Raw genomic sequence first — 17281 nt, 5'->3', positions numbered from 1 at the left:
TACATCATCTTTGGAGAAGAAAGTGCTCCATAAAAGGGAATCCTCCAGATAACTGATGATTATTTCTAAGTGGGCAAATGATTTCTAACCATTGGATTGGAAATCTTTCCTGGAAGTGTCATCTTCTTTATCTTAAACAGAGCAGAGGGCATAATTTGCTGTCATCATAATTACTATTCTAACTTAGACTTGTCTTAATTAGATATAGCCACAATTTTGAAAATACAGAAAACCCCTCAGGACCCACTGAGTCAATTCATCAACCTCTTATTAAATCACTTATATGTTCAAGGGGAACATATAGAAATAAGACAGCATCTAATCTGAAAGAATTTTTATATTCTCTTAGCTGTAGCCTGGGGGTGGGTTTACTACTGCTACATAGATAAGGAAATATAAAATAATTTGATGAAGGGCACAGCATGAACAATTGGCAGGATTAGGAAAGACTTTCTCCCATGACTAGCCAGCAATATAAAGTACTTTAAGGCTTCTAAAACAGTCCATAAATATCTCATTTTTATCCTCACAACAAACCTGGCAGGTACTATTAATAACCACATTTTACAGATGAGGAAACAGGTTAGGAAAGATTAAAGTAGCTTGCCCACTATTAGGCTAATAAGTTCCTAAGGCATGATATTAATTCAGATCCTCCAGACTCCACATCTAGATCTTTCCTATCTTCTATTTTTCTCTTTCGTTTTTATTCCTAAATGACTTAGGCTATGGTTTCTCACTAAAGTTTTTTTCTCTTCACTGATTTTTTATTGCTTTATAAGGCAGCCCTGCTGACAATCTTCCACAATCTTTCTGCATCAGATTTCATAAACAAGTTTTATTCTAAACTGGTATTGCCATTCATTAGCCATTCCATCTCTCTATTTAGCAAGTGAATCAAGTTTTTGCCATGACTAAGTTGGTTTTTAGTTCCTTTAGTTTCTTGAATTGACATATCCATTAAACTTCTGTGTGAACTTCTATAATTGGTATTAGTATCCTTTCCTTCATCCATTTCTCATTTTCAACATCAGTAATTTGTCTAAACAGGTCAGAGTTGTTTAAATTACATGCCATGTCTTTTTCTCATTTTTTATTAATCTTATCTTTGCTCTAAGAAATCAGTGTTCTTATACAAAGATAATTCAAGAATGGCTCCCATATTAGCAGTAATGTATTTCCCAATTTTTAAAATACAATTAATTTTATTTTTATGATGTTATTCAATACTTGTTATGTCCAATACCTTTCATTTCTTCTGTAAGAAAAGGTATTCATGATATAAGGTGAGGCTTTTGTGTAGTTAGTGGTCTCTTTCATTCCTTATTCCTGAATTACATTTTCTAGCACATTTTCCACAGTTCTTTACTATGTCCATATTAAAGTAACTAAGCATTAAAGAATGTTAGTTTATTTTATTGACATGTTAATATGTTGATAAATTTAATTTCATTTATCAAATTCATAGATTTTTTTTCCATTTTTTCCATTTTCTATAATAAATATAAGCATAAAAATGCAATTAATTTCAAGGTGATCTTTTTACAAATCTTATCACCACAATATTAATTAACCAAATTATTTGTCTTTGTATACACAATAGGACCAACTCCTCCAAATCTCTTCTTTCTCTCCCCATAGAAAATCTGTTTGCCATCCTTCTGATGGGATAAATAGACTCCAGCAAAAGGTCATGTCCCTGGTAGCAATCCAGTGTCTAAGTGGACTCCAGGGAAAGATACTGGCAGAATTATCTTGTCCTTAGGTGGGTCTTTGTGGAATTTCTTTTATTAGCAGGTAGTTACTTATACAAACAGGGCACACAGATATTAACCCCCAAGGTTATTTTGGTTTCCTCTTCTCTTCTCCTTTTGTGACTTAGTCCCTTTTTTGGGGCAGTCTCTTTCTATACCCAGGATTCACCCCTAGGCTGCCTTTTGCATAACTGAAAAAAGTTTGGTCTTTGAGATTTCAAAAAGCAAAGTCTTGAATTTTCTCTTGAAACAACACCTGGCCTCAGTATACCCTGGAGGATCATGAAAAATGACCTGTCAGTGGGTCTTTCGTGTCTTTCTTTTTAAAATAGTATTTTAATTGTGTACTTTGTTGTTTTGTCAGTGTCCATGGCTTTGTGTTTGCAGAATATCTATGTCATGTTTGTGCTGTGCTAGAATCTATTACTTTGAAAGCTTTAAAATGCAGCCAGCCAAAAGGGAAAAACAAGCAAGAAACTACTAAAGGCTGTAGGTAGAGAACATTTTTTTTCTTTAAGACACTATGATCAGGCCTTTCATATCATAGCTTAAATGCAATCACCTTAGGATTTCAATAATTTGTTTAAAATGTATATTAACATTATAAAAGCTGCTTTTAAAAGTAATGTTGATGAAAATTGTGAGAGAGATGCAACTCTCTTGATTTGTAAATTATTATTAAGTATTAACACTCTCCAGATTCTAAAAGATAAAAAAGAATAAAAAGAAGGTTGAGTATGAGTTTGAATTTGGAAAATGTTTGCAAAAAGGTAGTAAGTATGTAGCCAAGTCTTTTGTAATCTTTTAATGGGGGATTGGAAGTAGCTAGAACCCCACTAATGTTCCAATAGAACAAAAGCCACCACATTCTATAAGGGGATAACAATTAAATCAACCTCCCAAGGTTGTTATGAGGATCACATGACTGTAAAAGTGCTTGACTATAAGAATGTTAACTGTTTTATTGGATGTAATTGCTTCATACTTCATAATTTTATATGGGCTTGTAGATGTGACCAACATATAACACCAATGCTGAAATAAATGATTTTCTGTGTAAGGTAATTTGGAAATGCATTCAACCAAATAAAAATCACCTGATTGGTAATTAATGAGATCCCAAAATCTGGTCTCCTGAGGAATAGGAGTACAATGCATAGAAAAATAGTCTCCTCTTTTTCCTCCTCTCTCCCTGCAATAGGGAGTGCAACAGGGGTGGGTGGATGGGAAAGAGAAAGAAATGCAAGAAGCAGTTTTAGGGGGATGTGTCAGTGACAATTCCAGTGTGAAGGCTTTCACTATGAAATAAGAGTTGACACTTAAAATCTTTCCTGGCTTACAAAAAGAGGAAAGCTCTGTGTAAATTGGGAAATAATCAAAAGGCTATTTAATCAGAATGTTTAGCTAGAATTTAGGAATCTTTGTAATCTTTTAAAATGATGTGTCTTAAAATTAAAAACTTGATTGTAAATTATATAATTACTATCCATTTTGTGATAGATTATGTTTTATCTGAATTTTAAGAATTGTTTTGTTTTCTCCCCAAAATAAAAGGGAAACTTAATTACGGGAACAGGAGAAGAAAGCCCACTCCCTCCTAAGAACTCCCAGAGCTGCAGTAGCTTATGAAAAGGAAAGAAAATCCTACCAGATTGACTAGTGAATGATGAGACTCATTAAATAATAATAGAAAAATAAGGTATTCTTTCTGAGATTGTAGAATCTGAATTTGTCTTGACATTTAGCAACTTGAATGAACTTTCTGGATGATTCCTTACGTTCATGACTTCTTGTACTCTATCACTTCCATTAGGCTGCTAATTTTCTTTTATTTTCTGCCTTTGTAATAATGAATACATCAAGACTGACTTGGTTCAATTTCTAGGATAAATTGAATAAATCTCAGCAGGAGAATGTCAGAGATCATCTAATATGATCTGAACTGAGCATATGAACTGAGGATAATAATAATTAGTATTAGTTACAAAGCATTTTATAAATATCATCTCCTTGGATCTTTCAAAAATTCTCTCTCATAGTCAGCATTTATATAATACTTTAAGATTTGTAATGCCCTCTACAAATATCTCATTTTTATCCTCACAACAGAACTGGGAGGTGTTATTATTATCCCCATTTTATAAATGAGGAAACTGAAGCAAACAAAGGTCAGTGATGTACGTAGATCACACAGCTAATAAGTGTCTGAATATGGATTTTAACTCAGCTCTTCCTAGCACAATTCATCACACCATTTAATGGCTTAAGTTCGGAGGTAAGGAGAGCTAGTCTTTGAATTCAACTCCCTTAACTCCAAATTCAGTGATCCAGTGAACCATGTTGTCTCCTGGTACAGCAAATATTCCTCCAGCAGAGTTTCTACTCACTGGACATAGCACAAGGAACTAGCATAAAGGGTAGCAAATTGCAGTTAAACAGGCTAACCCCTATCTAATTCTTTGCCTCCTCAGCCCCCTTTTCTGCCAATGTCCTTATGCTGAGGACCATTTGGACTTCCTTTGTTTTCTTTGAGTCTCAGTTAAAATGCTGCCTTCTACAAGAAGGCTTTTCTGTTCCCCCTCCATGATAATGCCTTTCTTCTGAGATTATCTCCAGTGTTATAGATTGTTGGTTCATAGCGGTTTGCCTGTCACCTTCTCCACTGGACAAAGTTCCTTGAGGACAAAAACCATTTTGCCACTCTTTGTATCTTCAGTGCTTAACACAGTTTCTGACACATAGTGGGTGTGTAACTAATGCTTGCTGACTTATTTCTTGGTTCCATAGCTAAAGAACTCACCATCAAATAGCCAGGCTCGTCTATACTTAGCTAATTGGCCCTGGAAAAAAATAATCAATATAATCTATTGCCAGGACTGAATATCCTAGGTATAATGAAAAACAAAGCAAACAAACAAAAAAAAAAATAAAACATATCTGTCTCAGAATAGCATGACCTTAGTATGAAGACATGGTACAGAGTTATCCTGAGGTTAGGCTGAGTGAGGTTAAGAAAAGAAGTGGAGTCTCTACAGAGAAATAATGATTCACAGAAGACATCCAGGTCATTTGCTATGAGTCTTGAAGGCTAGGACCCCATGGACAACCTACCTATGACTCTCAGGGCAGCAGACGTCCTTTGGTCTCCTGCCTCAAAATGGATTGTCCCCGAATCCTTGAGGGCAAGCTGCCTCACAGTCAGCATGTGGTAGCCCCCTGGCTGCACATCAATGTCATTGAGTTCATTTGTGTGTAGTGGGGTCTTATCCAGAAACCACTGAACAGGACTGTAGTCAGCAGGTGAGATCCGGCATCGAAATGTGGCTGAGGACCCTTCAGAAACTTCCACATCTTCCAGGTCCTCGGTGATGAGGATTTTTTGTCCTAAAATAATAATGATGGTGAAGATTAGTATAACAATAAAAATAATTTCTCTTCTGCTTAAATTCTGCAAAGTAATCCTTTGACTTCGGTAGGAGGTCTTATCCCATTTGATAGATAAGGAGACAGTTTCAGGAAGTGAAATGAAATGGCCACAATCCTACATCTGGGATTTGAGTCCAAGTCTAGCACTCTTTCTGCTGTGCTAAACTGACGTGGGAGGACCATGAGCACTACTGATAGGCTATGGGCAGTGGACTGCAGGATTCAGAGGTGAGGTGAAGTCTCTCCAGTCTGTAGCCTTTGCTAATCAGCCTGGTTCAGGGAGGATAAACACAGAAGACTTCCTGGAGGAGGCAAACTTTGAGGAGGGTTCTACAGAAATGTGGTCTGGTGTGCTCAGAGCCACAAGTGTTTGCATTCTAAACATTCCCAAGAGCTGACTATTGCTGTATTTTAAGTCAAGGTCCAGAAATCAAAATTCAGTTCTTAGGTACAATCTTTTTAGCCAGCTTTTTCACTTTCCAAATCATCTTTTCCCTCATGAAGACCTTCAATCAGTAGTGGAGAAAACTGCAACTGTGCCCTAAGGTTTCAAAGATTTTTTGCCTGTGATCTAATAAACTTTAATAATATTCTAGCCAGTGACAAATGATCATTTGTCGCTACGTGCATCCCCAGGGGTGGGTAGCAGCTAGCCTGTAAGGACAGTTTCAGGAGCACTAAAGCTCAGAAGGAAAACTTTTTTCATCTGTGTGGAGGGTGGGAGGAGCAGCAAAGAAGGGACACTAGGGCTACCTCCAAGGGGCTAGGATGATGGTGATGGAAGTGAGGGAGAAGGATAAACTACTGAAAAATTCCCAGAGGTCTCTTCTAACTCCAAGATTCTATGGTTCAGCAACATATAAATGTACACAGAATTATTCACTGTAAATTCTACCATCTCTGAGAGGCACTGGGTGTAGTAAGAGAACACCAGCTCTCAAGGCAGAAGGCCTGGCTTCCAATCCCACCTTCCATTCACCACTTATGGGATTTTGGACAACTTATATGCTTCCTCTGCAGCCCAGCTTTCCCATCTGCAAACTGAAGTGGGACAAAGAGATCTGGTGGTCTCTTCCATTTCTAAGTTCTATGACAACTGAGATCTCTTCTCCCAATCATAATACCTAAGAGATTCTCTGCTTTGTAATTTTACACACACACAAGTGTGTATTCACACATATGTATGTATACTACACACATGTGTGGCATGTGGGCCTATAACAAGATCCATGGTCTCAAATGCCAAGATAGGTACAGATGCATATATGGGCATGTGCTAAACACACATGTAAATACACATGGGTACATATATGAACGGGAACATACATCAGGATCCATGATCTCAGATTCCTATGTGTATACATGTATACACATATGTGTATGTAATTGTGTGTGTATATATATATATATCTCCTTGACTTCATTATTATTATGTATATATTTATATCCCTGATAACCATTATGTATACACACACACACACACACACACACACACACACACACACACACACGGATGGATGGATGGCTAGATAGGTACACACATGTGTATTATATGTATGTGTGTCTCTGTAGGGATATTCATGCAGATGCATAGACACCCACAATCCCACGAGACCTGTGGCCTCACATGTCTACATACATGTATGTTTGAACATGTATACATATATCTTCACTATGTGCATCATGTACATGTGTGCACACACATCTCTATGAATGCCTATAACCTCAGGTGCCTATATGTATATTTACAAACACATATGTAAATGTAGTGTCTGTATCTGTGTGTCTGTCCATGTGCCTGTGCCTGTGTCTCTGTGTCCGTCTGTGTCTTGGATCTGTGTCTGTGTGTCTGTCCGTGTCCCTGTGTCTGTGTCTGTGTGGATGCCACAATAAGTCCAGAGGACCACGGCAGAGCACCAGGCTCTCCCCGAGTCCGTTCTGGGGAAGAGACCACGTCCTGAAGGGCCACGAGTGAGAGTTTCTGCGCTCTCACCTTGCACAGTAAGCTGGGCCTGGGACTGAGCGTCCCCAACGTCACAGGTGTAGGTATCGGCGTCCCCTTTCTCCAGAGGGGAGATGGTGAGCTTCAGGGCTGTGCCTGCCTGGCTGAGCGTGTGCTTCTTGGTGGCCCGCAGCTCTGTGATGCCCTTCCTCCATGTCACAGCAGAGGCCGGCTTCTCCGTCTCACACTCAAACACTGCCGTGCCCTTCTCCTCGCCTTTCACGTCTGCCAGCTCCTTGGTGAAGCGGTTGGGCCTCTCTGAAAAATGAAAGGTAAGGCGCAGTTCTGAGGGGACTCGACTCCATTCTTCTCCCCTTCCTTGTTCCCTGATCCTTCTGTATCCACCAGGACTCAGGAAAGGGATTTTAGAGAATAATTCATTTGAAAGATTATAGGAACAGAAGGCAACTTTGGGGATTATCTACCCAGCTCCCTCATTTTACAGCCAAGGGAACTGTCTTGTTGGCGTGTCCCAGGAGAAAGATCTCTGTAGTGGACAAGAGATGGGAGACCCGGGTTGTAATGCTGGGCAAGCCACCCCTAAGTCACCTTGAGAGCAAATCCTTGTCTCTCACTGGGACTCGATTGTCTCATCCAGAAAACAAGGTTGGAGTTGAATATGAGGAATTTGGAGAAACATAGAACTGATTCAGAGTAGAATTAGAATGATATACACAATGATTTTAATAATGTAAGTGAAAATAACATTAAAAAGCACTCTCCGATTCATTGGAATAACCAATCTTGGTCCCAAAAAACATATGACAAAACATATCTTTCCTACATCTTATTTAGTAAAATCCCTTCATTTTTTCTCAAGTGATCTTTCATATTTAGACTGCATGTCCTTCCTCTTCATAAAGAGGCTTACCTGCATCACAGTTAGACTCAAAATCTTTTGAATTTAATGAATGTTCCCTCAAATTTCCATATACAAAGTAGAGTAGATAAAGGATGACAGATAAAAATGCAAGCCCTACACACACACACACACACACACACACACACACACACACACACACGCATACACACTCATACATGCACACGCACACACACAAACACACACACACATATAGGATGTGACATTCTCTTCCTCTATCAGGAAGAAGCCCAACCAGCTTTTATCATAAATAGCCAATTCCCAGAATGTTCTGTTTGTATAATGTGGCTGTGAGGATGGAATACTTCTGTCTATCCCTTAAACCTCTGTACATCTTTAAACAACCTTTGAATACTGATTAGTATGTCTTTAGACAGGTCTGGGACAGGTCTGCCAGATGCATCCGTGGGGCTTCTTGATTCCCCTACCTCGGAGCTCCTTAGCACTTCCTCTCTCTTTCCTCTGACTTCCCTTCTGGGAAACCCCAAGGTCCACTATGAGGTACTCTCTTTCTCTGTCAGTCTCTCCAATATAGTGCCTTCCAACGGTGCCTTTCTCCTTACTCTAGCTTACTCTGGTTAGTCTGCTAAACTCCTCTATGAATCTAACTTGCAGCCAATGGCATACCAAGCTTCACAGTATATTCCTTTAATGGATTCTTCCAATTTCCTTTTCTGTCTAACTATATATTCTCCCAATTCTCTCATATTTGCCACTCCTGGTGTTTATTTGATCTCTTCATTTTGTCTGTAAATTCTCTGAAATAAATTTTCCTTTTGACAAAGAGAATGGCCATTATGAATTTGTCACATGTTTATTTCGAACTAGATACTGTCTGACCTTATCTTACACACACACACACACACACACACACATATACGTAGGTGTAAACAAATATAATAAATTCAACATGTTACTTTCAAAGCTATTCATTGAACTTCCATCAGTTCCCTTCTAAGCACTGAAAAGGCTTCTGTGACAATCTTTTCCTTTGTAAAAAAAAAAAAAAAAAAAAAAAGTGGGAGTGGCGGCAAAAGCAGGTGGAGTATATCCCAACACAGGGTCAATACAAAAGGGAGCAGTAAAACATTATTTTTAAAGAGAGAGAGAGAAAACTATCCCACAGTCTTGGCAACATACCTTCCACTCTGAGGGTGGCTTTGCTCTTTGAGACCTCAGTCTCACATGTGTACTCGCCAGAATCCTTGAGGGAGGCCCCGCGGATGACAAGAATAGCCTGGGACCCCTCACAGCGTAGATCATATCTGGGACCCTTTCTGATGGCTTTGCCGTCCTTCATCCACCTCACGGTGGCACCGGCCTTGGAGAGTTCACAGCTCAGGCTCACGTCCTCCCCAGCTGCTGCTCTTTGGTCCTCCAGGGGCTTGGTGATGGATGCAGGCTTTTCTAGAGGAGATGGAATGAGGTGTGTGAAACTGAGCCCCAGGCTTCTTGTACTGGATAGTTTCCTAACTCTATTCAGAGAAGATGATGGGGGGGAGGGGTGGCCTCTGACTTACTTAAGTTTAGCTAGACCTAACCATGTCACCCTACCCTACCTCCCTTCCCTTCTCTGAATCCTACAGTGGCCCATTATTGCTGAGATCAGGGGTGGGAAATATCTGGCCTGAGACTGGAAAGGCCCAAGTAGTTGGCAAATAACCCTTGGCAGAAAAGTGGTTACCCATCCCTGGCCTAAAGGATAAACTATCAATTCCCTAAGAGCTTTTAGAATCTGGTTCCTACCCTTCTTTCTACACTGATTATACATTATCCCCCTTCTTGTACTGTAGAGGTTGGGCAAACCAGATGAGGTATTTCCCAGTCTCATCTTTTCTGCATCAGCTTTGGTGAATTTGCCCAATCTGATTCTCCATTTGCAGCATATTCTCTTCTCCTCTCTTCCTCTCAGATTCTTTCCCTATCTTCAAGGCTCAATTCATACCCTATATCTATCAGGAATCCTTCTTTCATCTTCCCAGCTGAAAGTATTCTCTCCCCAAATTCTCCTGGAGTATATATTTCTCCTCTGCTACCTTGTAATATAAACACCCATACATACTATAGATTATATGGAAATATTCATTTAGGTATGTTACATGTAGATATAAGCCTATGCTGTTATAACTCAATTCTATGTTTATACATGTATGTATTTTTGGAGAGACACATAAATATACGTATATATGTGTGTGTGTGTGTGTGTGTGTGTGTGTGTATAGTTACTGTTTGTCCTTTGGTTCTGAGAACCACAACGGCAAGGAGCCGATGCCATGACGTGCAAGTTAAAAGATGATTTAAGTGAGGAAGGGCTGTGCAAAGTCATCAGTCTCACTTTCTCCTCCAGAGATATAGATCAGCTTAGACTAGAGATGGTCCTAGATGTAGTGGGAGACCTTGGGTTTTTTTAAGCTAAGGTCTTTAATTGGTCTCAGTTTGATTGAGATAACCATCTATTTAGTGATAAAGGCTAGATAAGAAATGAGACAGAGAAAGGCTTCTTTTACTTAGTTCCCCCCCCCAAAAAAAAAAAGTCAATCTGAGAGGGTAAGACCCTGAAGGTTTCTGGCCAAAACAGAAACAAATGGATCACTAGGTATATTGTATCAATATCTGTATATAGATACACATATTTGTAACCACAGAACTAAATAAGAGTCCCATAAGGAGCAAGCTTCTACTAAGTATTTGTTGAATTGAATTAAAAATGTCAGGGAATTATGCTTGTGCTTGCTGAGGTGTAGATAAGCTGAGGTGGACAGATAAGCTGAGAGCTCTTTGCCTTTACCCATCTCTCAGTGGAGACTAAGCTGCTGAGTGCCCTTTCTTGACAATGAATCATTTGTAATGTTGTATTAAGGTACTACCTCAATTCAATGAGGTCAGTTAAAGAATTTAGCTTTACTCTGAACCAGATCTGAACTCAGAAGACAGAATCCAGACTGACAGATCTTAAAGATCATCCAATCCAGTGTCCTCAAACAACAGATGAGAAAAAGAGGCCTAGGGAGGAGTGACTGCTTGAGGTCATACAATTAATTCAAAAACTGGGAGTAGAACTCAGGACTCTTGACTTCTGGTTTGACTTGCCTAGATTTCCAAAAAGATGGATCTTTTTTCCTATTTCCACTTTGCTTCTACCTTTAATCCAGTTAGACCCTTACAACTCAGTTTTTTTGGAGTTCCATTGGAGACTCATTTCTAAGTATAGCCTCCAAATTTGTCCTCTCTGGAAAGTTTCCTAAGACTCAGAGGAGATACTTTTCCTTTGTGGACTATGTTTACTTAGCTCCCAAACTGGTTTATCCAACTTCTGCTTAACTAATCAATGTTCTCTGCCCTTGAATTACTGAGAAGTTGCCATGTCTTTTACCTTTCATTCACCATCTTATCCCAAAATCACAAAGAATGACACAACCTCAGATCTAGAAGAGAGCTGAGAAGCTCATTAGGCTGATCTCTATCTAAAAAGAGTCATCAGTACATCTCAAGCAGGTAGTCATTCCAACTTCACTCAAAATCCAAGATTTATTAGATGTGCATATTCTGCCCCACAAAATAGATCACAGCCTAGCCACGCCTGGTCATTTTGTTCAGTTTTTCCCCAAGAATTTGACACATAAACATTTGACACCCAATAAACTGTAACCCTTTCCTTGTTTTTCTAGTCAAAATGAAAAATTTTCAAGCCTGAGGATGATACCAAATGCCTTTTTGTCTTGTCTGAGATACAAGATAGAAAGTGATGAATGGATTATGAAATGTGCAGGAAGGAGGAGGATAAATCTGAAGGGGAAGACCTGGTAGAACCAGAGTGATTTACATTTAAGCCAATCAATGGGTTCTGGGGCTGGGGCACAACCATGATTTCTGGATATCAGATAGAGGAGCTAGCACTGGTGGTTACTTGCCCTATTCCAACTAAGGTCCAACTAAGCTCATGTCCCTCAAGTCTGAATCAGAGAATTAAGATCAGAGATCTCAGAGTTGGACAGAACCTTAGCCCAAGGCCTTTGTTTACTGAAGAGGTAAATGTGACCCAGGAAAGGCCAAGAAATGACCAAGAAATCAGATTATGCCTATGTTGATGCTTCCATTTTCAATCTGGTAGATTTATTTTCTCATTAGATTTACTTCCTAGGGGATTAGCACAGCCCAAACAGTTTTCTTTAAACAATGAAATCAAGAATACACAATAATAAACAAAAACACAATTCATTGCTATTAGAAAAACCACTCTGACATGCTAATGGACAGACCATGTAATTAAGAAGAAAAGTGTTAATAAACATCACTCTGGGGAGCAAAGAGAATCATTCTTCTACACTTCCTCCCCTTCATTCACTGATATAGGTGCTGTCTCTGCCAAGTAACCTTGGCACAGACACAGGAGACCTCTGGATAGCTTAACATTGGGTGTCTTTGGTAGGGGGTCAGTGGTCTATGCATCCCTGGCAGAGTGATGGAGTGGTAGGAGCAATGGACTGAGAGTCAGGACTTATGTGAACTGATATAGAGGAAAGTAAACAGAATGAGAAGCCCCTCTCAATTCTAGTGTCCTTCTGTTATCTACCATTTATCTTGTATATGATTTGTTTATATTTGTTTGCTCACTTGCTATTTTCCCCACTATTTTGTAAGCTACTTTAGGGCAGGCCCTGATTTTGCTTCTTTTTATATATTTGGCACATAGTAGACACTTAACAAATGTTTATTAATAAAAACGGAAAGAAAGAAAAAACTGAACCCTAAGAGCCCTAAAGAAGTGAGCAAATCAACCTCTCTTCTTTACCAAAGTTCAGGATAGTAATGTGGAACCCCATGTATACTGTTGACATATTATTTAGTTTAATTTAGTTTTTTTCCCATTTTTTATTCATTTTTATAAAGGATAGTTACTTGCTTGACTAGGAGAGGGTCATATTCAGAAGTGAAGATGCATAAAAATAAGAGCAATATAGTTTTAAATGAAAGAAAATAATTTTGAGTCATAACAATAAATAGTAATAATAATATAGAAGAAATCATCATAATAGATCTCTTATGCTCAGTTCCTTTAGGACTTTTTGTGATGTTTAATCTATATCAGATTGCTTGCTATTTTGGTGGGATGGGGTGTCAAGAGAGGGAGGGAGAAAAATTTAGAACACAAAATTTTACAAAAATGAATACTGAAAGCTATCTTTACTTGTATTTGGAAGAATAAAAGACTATTAGGAAAGAAAAAATCTTTGGCACAGGAAGGAGGCCGCCTTTCTCACTTCTTCTTTGGGCTGTTATAATTACACAGAGCTTAGGGTGGCAGTGTGGGAATGTGATAAAAAGCATCACCCTGTGAGCCATCATCTACTGATCAGTGATGACTATTTGCCAATTTAAAAGCTTAAGGGGTGATTATTCTCTTGTGAATTATTTATAGGAAGGAGAAAAGATGGTTACAAGATTAGTATTTGTTTCAGTTTGCCTGAATCCTCGATCACTCAACAATTAAAAAACAAAACAAAACAAAACAAAACAAAAAAAAAAACACATGGCCAATTAAGAACCTATTATGTTCATAAGTCTGGACTTGGTGCTAGGTTGGGATATAAAAATGAAACAAGTCAGAGTTGCTGCCCTCAGGGAGTTAATAGGTCAATTTTAACCCAGAGGTTCCTTCTATATTTTGCAGAGTTTTCTCAATCACAATTATCTCATCAAGGATTTCAAACTCAAGACAATCAGAGATCCAAGAGAACTTCTTCACTATTATTTTGGATAGTGTCTGCTATAGTGGACAGGATACTGGGCTTAGAGGCAAAAGCCCTGGATTCATATTCCACCTTAGATGCTTACTACTAGCTTTGTGACCCTGGATAAACACTTCACTTCTCTGTGTCTCATCTATAAAGTAAGAAGGTCCGACTTGAGAGCCTCTAAGATCCCTTCCAGTTTTAAATCTATATGATTTTATGATATAACATAATCTTAGATAATAATAGCCAGGAGAATGGGATGGGGACCATTCTGGAATTCAGCCAAAGAGCTCTAGAAAACTTTGCGGAGGGGAATGAGAAGGTGGATGAAAGACCTACTGCAAGGGTTTCATATGCAGATGCTCACAGATGTCGACCTTCCTACTCCCAGCCCCAACCTCTACCCCAACTGCCTCAAGGACCTCACCTCAATGCACAATTCATGTGCTCAAAATATAAAGGAAAGTTGTACCTGAGAATGAATCAGGTAACACTGGAGACACAAAATGCTGACTGGGAGGGTAGAGGAAGGGAGGAATGGTGAAGAAAGAGAGGGGAGAAAGGAAGGGAAGAAACAGAACAGAACAAGAAGAGACTTTAGGATAGAGCCCCGCGTTCTACCTTTGATGATCAGGGAGGCTTTGGAAGTGAGATCACGGACAGTGAACACCACCTCGCCGGCATCCGTCATCGCCGCATCTCGGAGGGTGAGGGTGTATTTGCGGCCCTGGCATGTGGCCCGGAAGCGGCCAGAGCCACCCACCTCTTTTCCATCGACTGTCCAAGTGCCCACATCACCAGCACTCTGGTGGGACAGGATGCACTCCAAGGTGCAGCTCTCTCCCTCTAGCACCTCTGTGGTTTTTAATCGTTTGGTGATTCCAATGTGCAGGTCTGGGGGAACAAGGTGAGAACACATAAGATACTTATGAAAGCCGGGCCAGCCCCAACCAGAATCCAGCTGGATTTTCTTTGTTCTCCCTCCCAATGAACAAAGGATTTCCTGAGCACTTGGAAATGACTCTCATAGGATGGATCATAAGTTGAAAGAGATAACATCTTCATTTTATGCACAATGGAAACTGAGGTCCAAAGAGTATTTTACTTAAAATCACTCAAGAAGCAGAACCAGGATTTAATTCCAAATGGTCTGATTCTCAACTCAAGTTCTAAAAACTTTCAAACATAAAGCATAACAGTTTCCAGAGACTTCATCGATTTCATGTGTCAACTGTAAAGATTTGTTGACTCCGACGTGGCAGGGTTTCTTCCTCATAAAGGCAATAACTCTTATACACTATTTTAATGTTTATAAAGTGAAATAGCTCTGGATTTAAAGGCAAGGGATCTAGATTCAAATTCCAGCACTGTTACACATTTTGAGTGTGACTGGGCACTTTTGTCCTTGTTATTGAATTTTCAGTTGTGTCCAATTCTTGCTGACCCTTTTTGGGGTTTTCTTAGCAGAGAGATCGGCGTAGTTTGCCATTTTCTTCTCCAGATCATTTTCCAGATGAGGAAACCGAGTTGCCTAGGGCTAGTAAGTGTCTGAGGAAGGATTTGAACTTTTGCTTCCAGGTGTTCTATCCACTGTATCACCTAGCTTTCTTCTGTTATAGAGTAAGGGGTTTGGAATAAGCCAAATGGCTATTGAAATCCTTTCCATAGAATCTATGATTCTATTACCCCTGTGAAGTAGAAGGGAAACAGACCCAGAGACAAGGAATGACCTATATTGGTGGTGCCAAATTCAAATAAAAGGAGATCCCTACAGGTGGCATATTGACTCAGAAAACCACAAATTAACATTGACTAAGTTGCATTGTACTTTTTTTGCTAAAACATTTTCTAGTGATATTTTGTCTGGCTGGTTTGGGGGGGCATTGCTCCTGAGTTAGACAGCTTTGAGTCTATCTTAATGCATGTTTTAATAGATACTAGAGCCCAGATCTTTTGATTCTCTTAGAGCTTTTGTAATATTCTCTAGGTTGGAAAGGCAGGTAAATAGCCTCCCAATTTTACAGATAAAGAGACAGACTCAGAATCTGAGTTTTTAATTTGAACTCAGGTCTTCTGACTCCTCTCACATGAGGGTCACTTACCATGCACACTGACTTGGGAGCGGGTCAGGTCAGTACCAATGTCACAGGTGTACAATCCAGCATCATCTCGAGAAAGATCATGTACCACAAGTCCCCGGGTTCGGTCAGTGTGCAGGATATCATATTTGTCGCTGGGGCCCAGCTCCACGCCGTCCTTTCTCCAGATGGCTTGGGCCTTGGGGTGGGAGACTTCACATTCCAGAGCCAGCGTGCCCTTCTCCTCACCTGCCATGTCATCCAAGGGCTTAAGGAACACTACAGGCTTCTCTGGAGGGCCAGAGAAAGAGTACCTGTCAGATGCTTGCTGCCCTTCTAGTCTGAATCATAGTCCCTGCTCCCCATTCCCTCCACATCCACAAAAGAATTTGCCTGGTTCTCTGAAAGAAGAAAAATATTCAAGGCTTTTCTAGGCCCCTTCCCCCTTGAATCCAGCCTTTCTGCTCCATTCAGTATGGCTCCCTTATAGTCTCTTGCTGTATCTCCAAACTCTTGTTCAAACTATCCCTACCAGCCCTTGTTCCTCTTACTTCTGTCTCACCAATCCATTGGAGCATCCCCAATTTCTATTGTGTTTTAAGGCTAATGAACCACATTCTTAATAGATGAGGAAACTGAGGCTCAAAAACGTTAAGGTACCTTCCCAGAGTCACAGAGCAAGTAAGTGGTGGAGCCAGGGTTCAAACTCTGATCCTCTGAGAGGGGAAAGTGAAGAGAATCCTTGACTTTGGGTGAGAAAATTTTGAATTCAAATCCTAAATTTGACAATAATTGTGAACTTCAGTTTCCGCTTCTATAAAATGGGCCATAATCATAGTTCAGGGTTGTTATGTCAAATGAGAAGCCTTAAAACACTATATAATTGTCAATTATCACATCACAGCTGTCTCACATTTATAGTAATAACAACTAAGGCTTGCAAATCATTCTGCATGTATCATCTAATTTGATCATCACAACAACCCTTGAAGGTAAGTGTTATTATTATCCCCATTTTACAGATAAGGAAACTGAAGTGGAGGTGGGTTACATGATTTTTCCATCAAGAAATGTCTGAGATAAGATTTGAACAAGATCTTACTGACTCCTAATCCAAAATAGTAAGCTTCCTTCACAACAGCTAAGTGAGGAGATCCCTGATTTAGCCTAAGCTCATCTCCTCTGGGAAGCCTTCCCAGACCTACCTCACTCACATCCTCCCTTATTTTCCTTCCCAGTAAAATGCTCCTTGGATAATGTTAAATAAAATGTTAATTGCATCAGCTAATGCATTCAGCTATACACCCTGTCTTGGGCTTTCTTTATAACTGTTCTAAATGTGTCTTGTTTCCCCACTTACAATGTGAGCTTCCTGAGATTTACATCAAGACTTTTCCTATTTCTGC

At 39.6% G+C, this 17281-nt stretch overlaps 1 protein-coding gene across 1 annotated transcript in view; it reads right to left on the bottom strand.

The window, feature by feature from the left end:
• The window catches only part of OBSCN (obscurin, cytoskeletal calmodulin and titin-interacting RhoGEF), a 318398-nt gene that overhangs the window by 199516 nt on the left and 101601 nt on the right, over nucleotides 1-17281 (bottom strand). The window contains 5 exon segments of the mRNA XM_074282618.1: nucleotides 4866-5138; nucleotides 7174-7440; nucleotides 9203-9469; nucleotides 14419-14691; nucleotides 15900-16166. Of these exon segments, the coding sequence (XP_074138719.1) occupies nucleotides 4866-5138; nucleotides 7174-7440; nucleotides 9203-9469; nucleotides 14419-14691; nucleotides 15900-16166 (1347 nt within the window).

Source organism: Sminthopsis crassicaudata, chromosome 1 (genome assembly GCF_048593235.1).
Source record: "Sminthopsis crassicaudata isolate SCR6 chromosome 1, ASM4859323v1, whole genome shotgun sequence".
Classification (NCBI taxonomy): domain Eukaryota; kingdom Metazoa; phylum Chordata; class Mammalia; order Dasyuromorphia; family Dasyuridae; genus Sminthopsis; species Sminthopsis crassicaudata.
The sequence above is the reverse complement of the archived record's forward strand: the minus strand, read 5'-3'. Positions and strand labels throughout refer to the sequence as shown.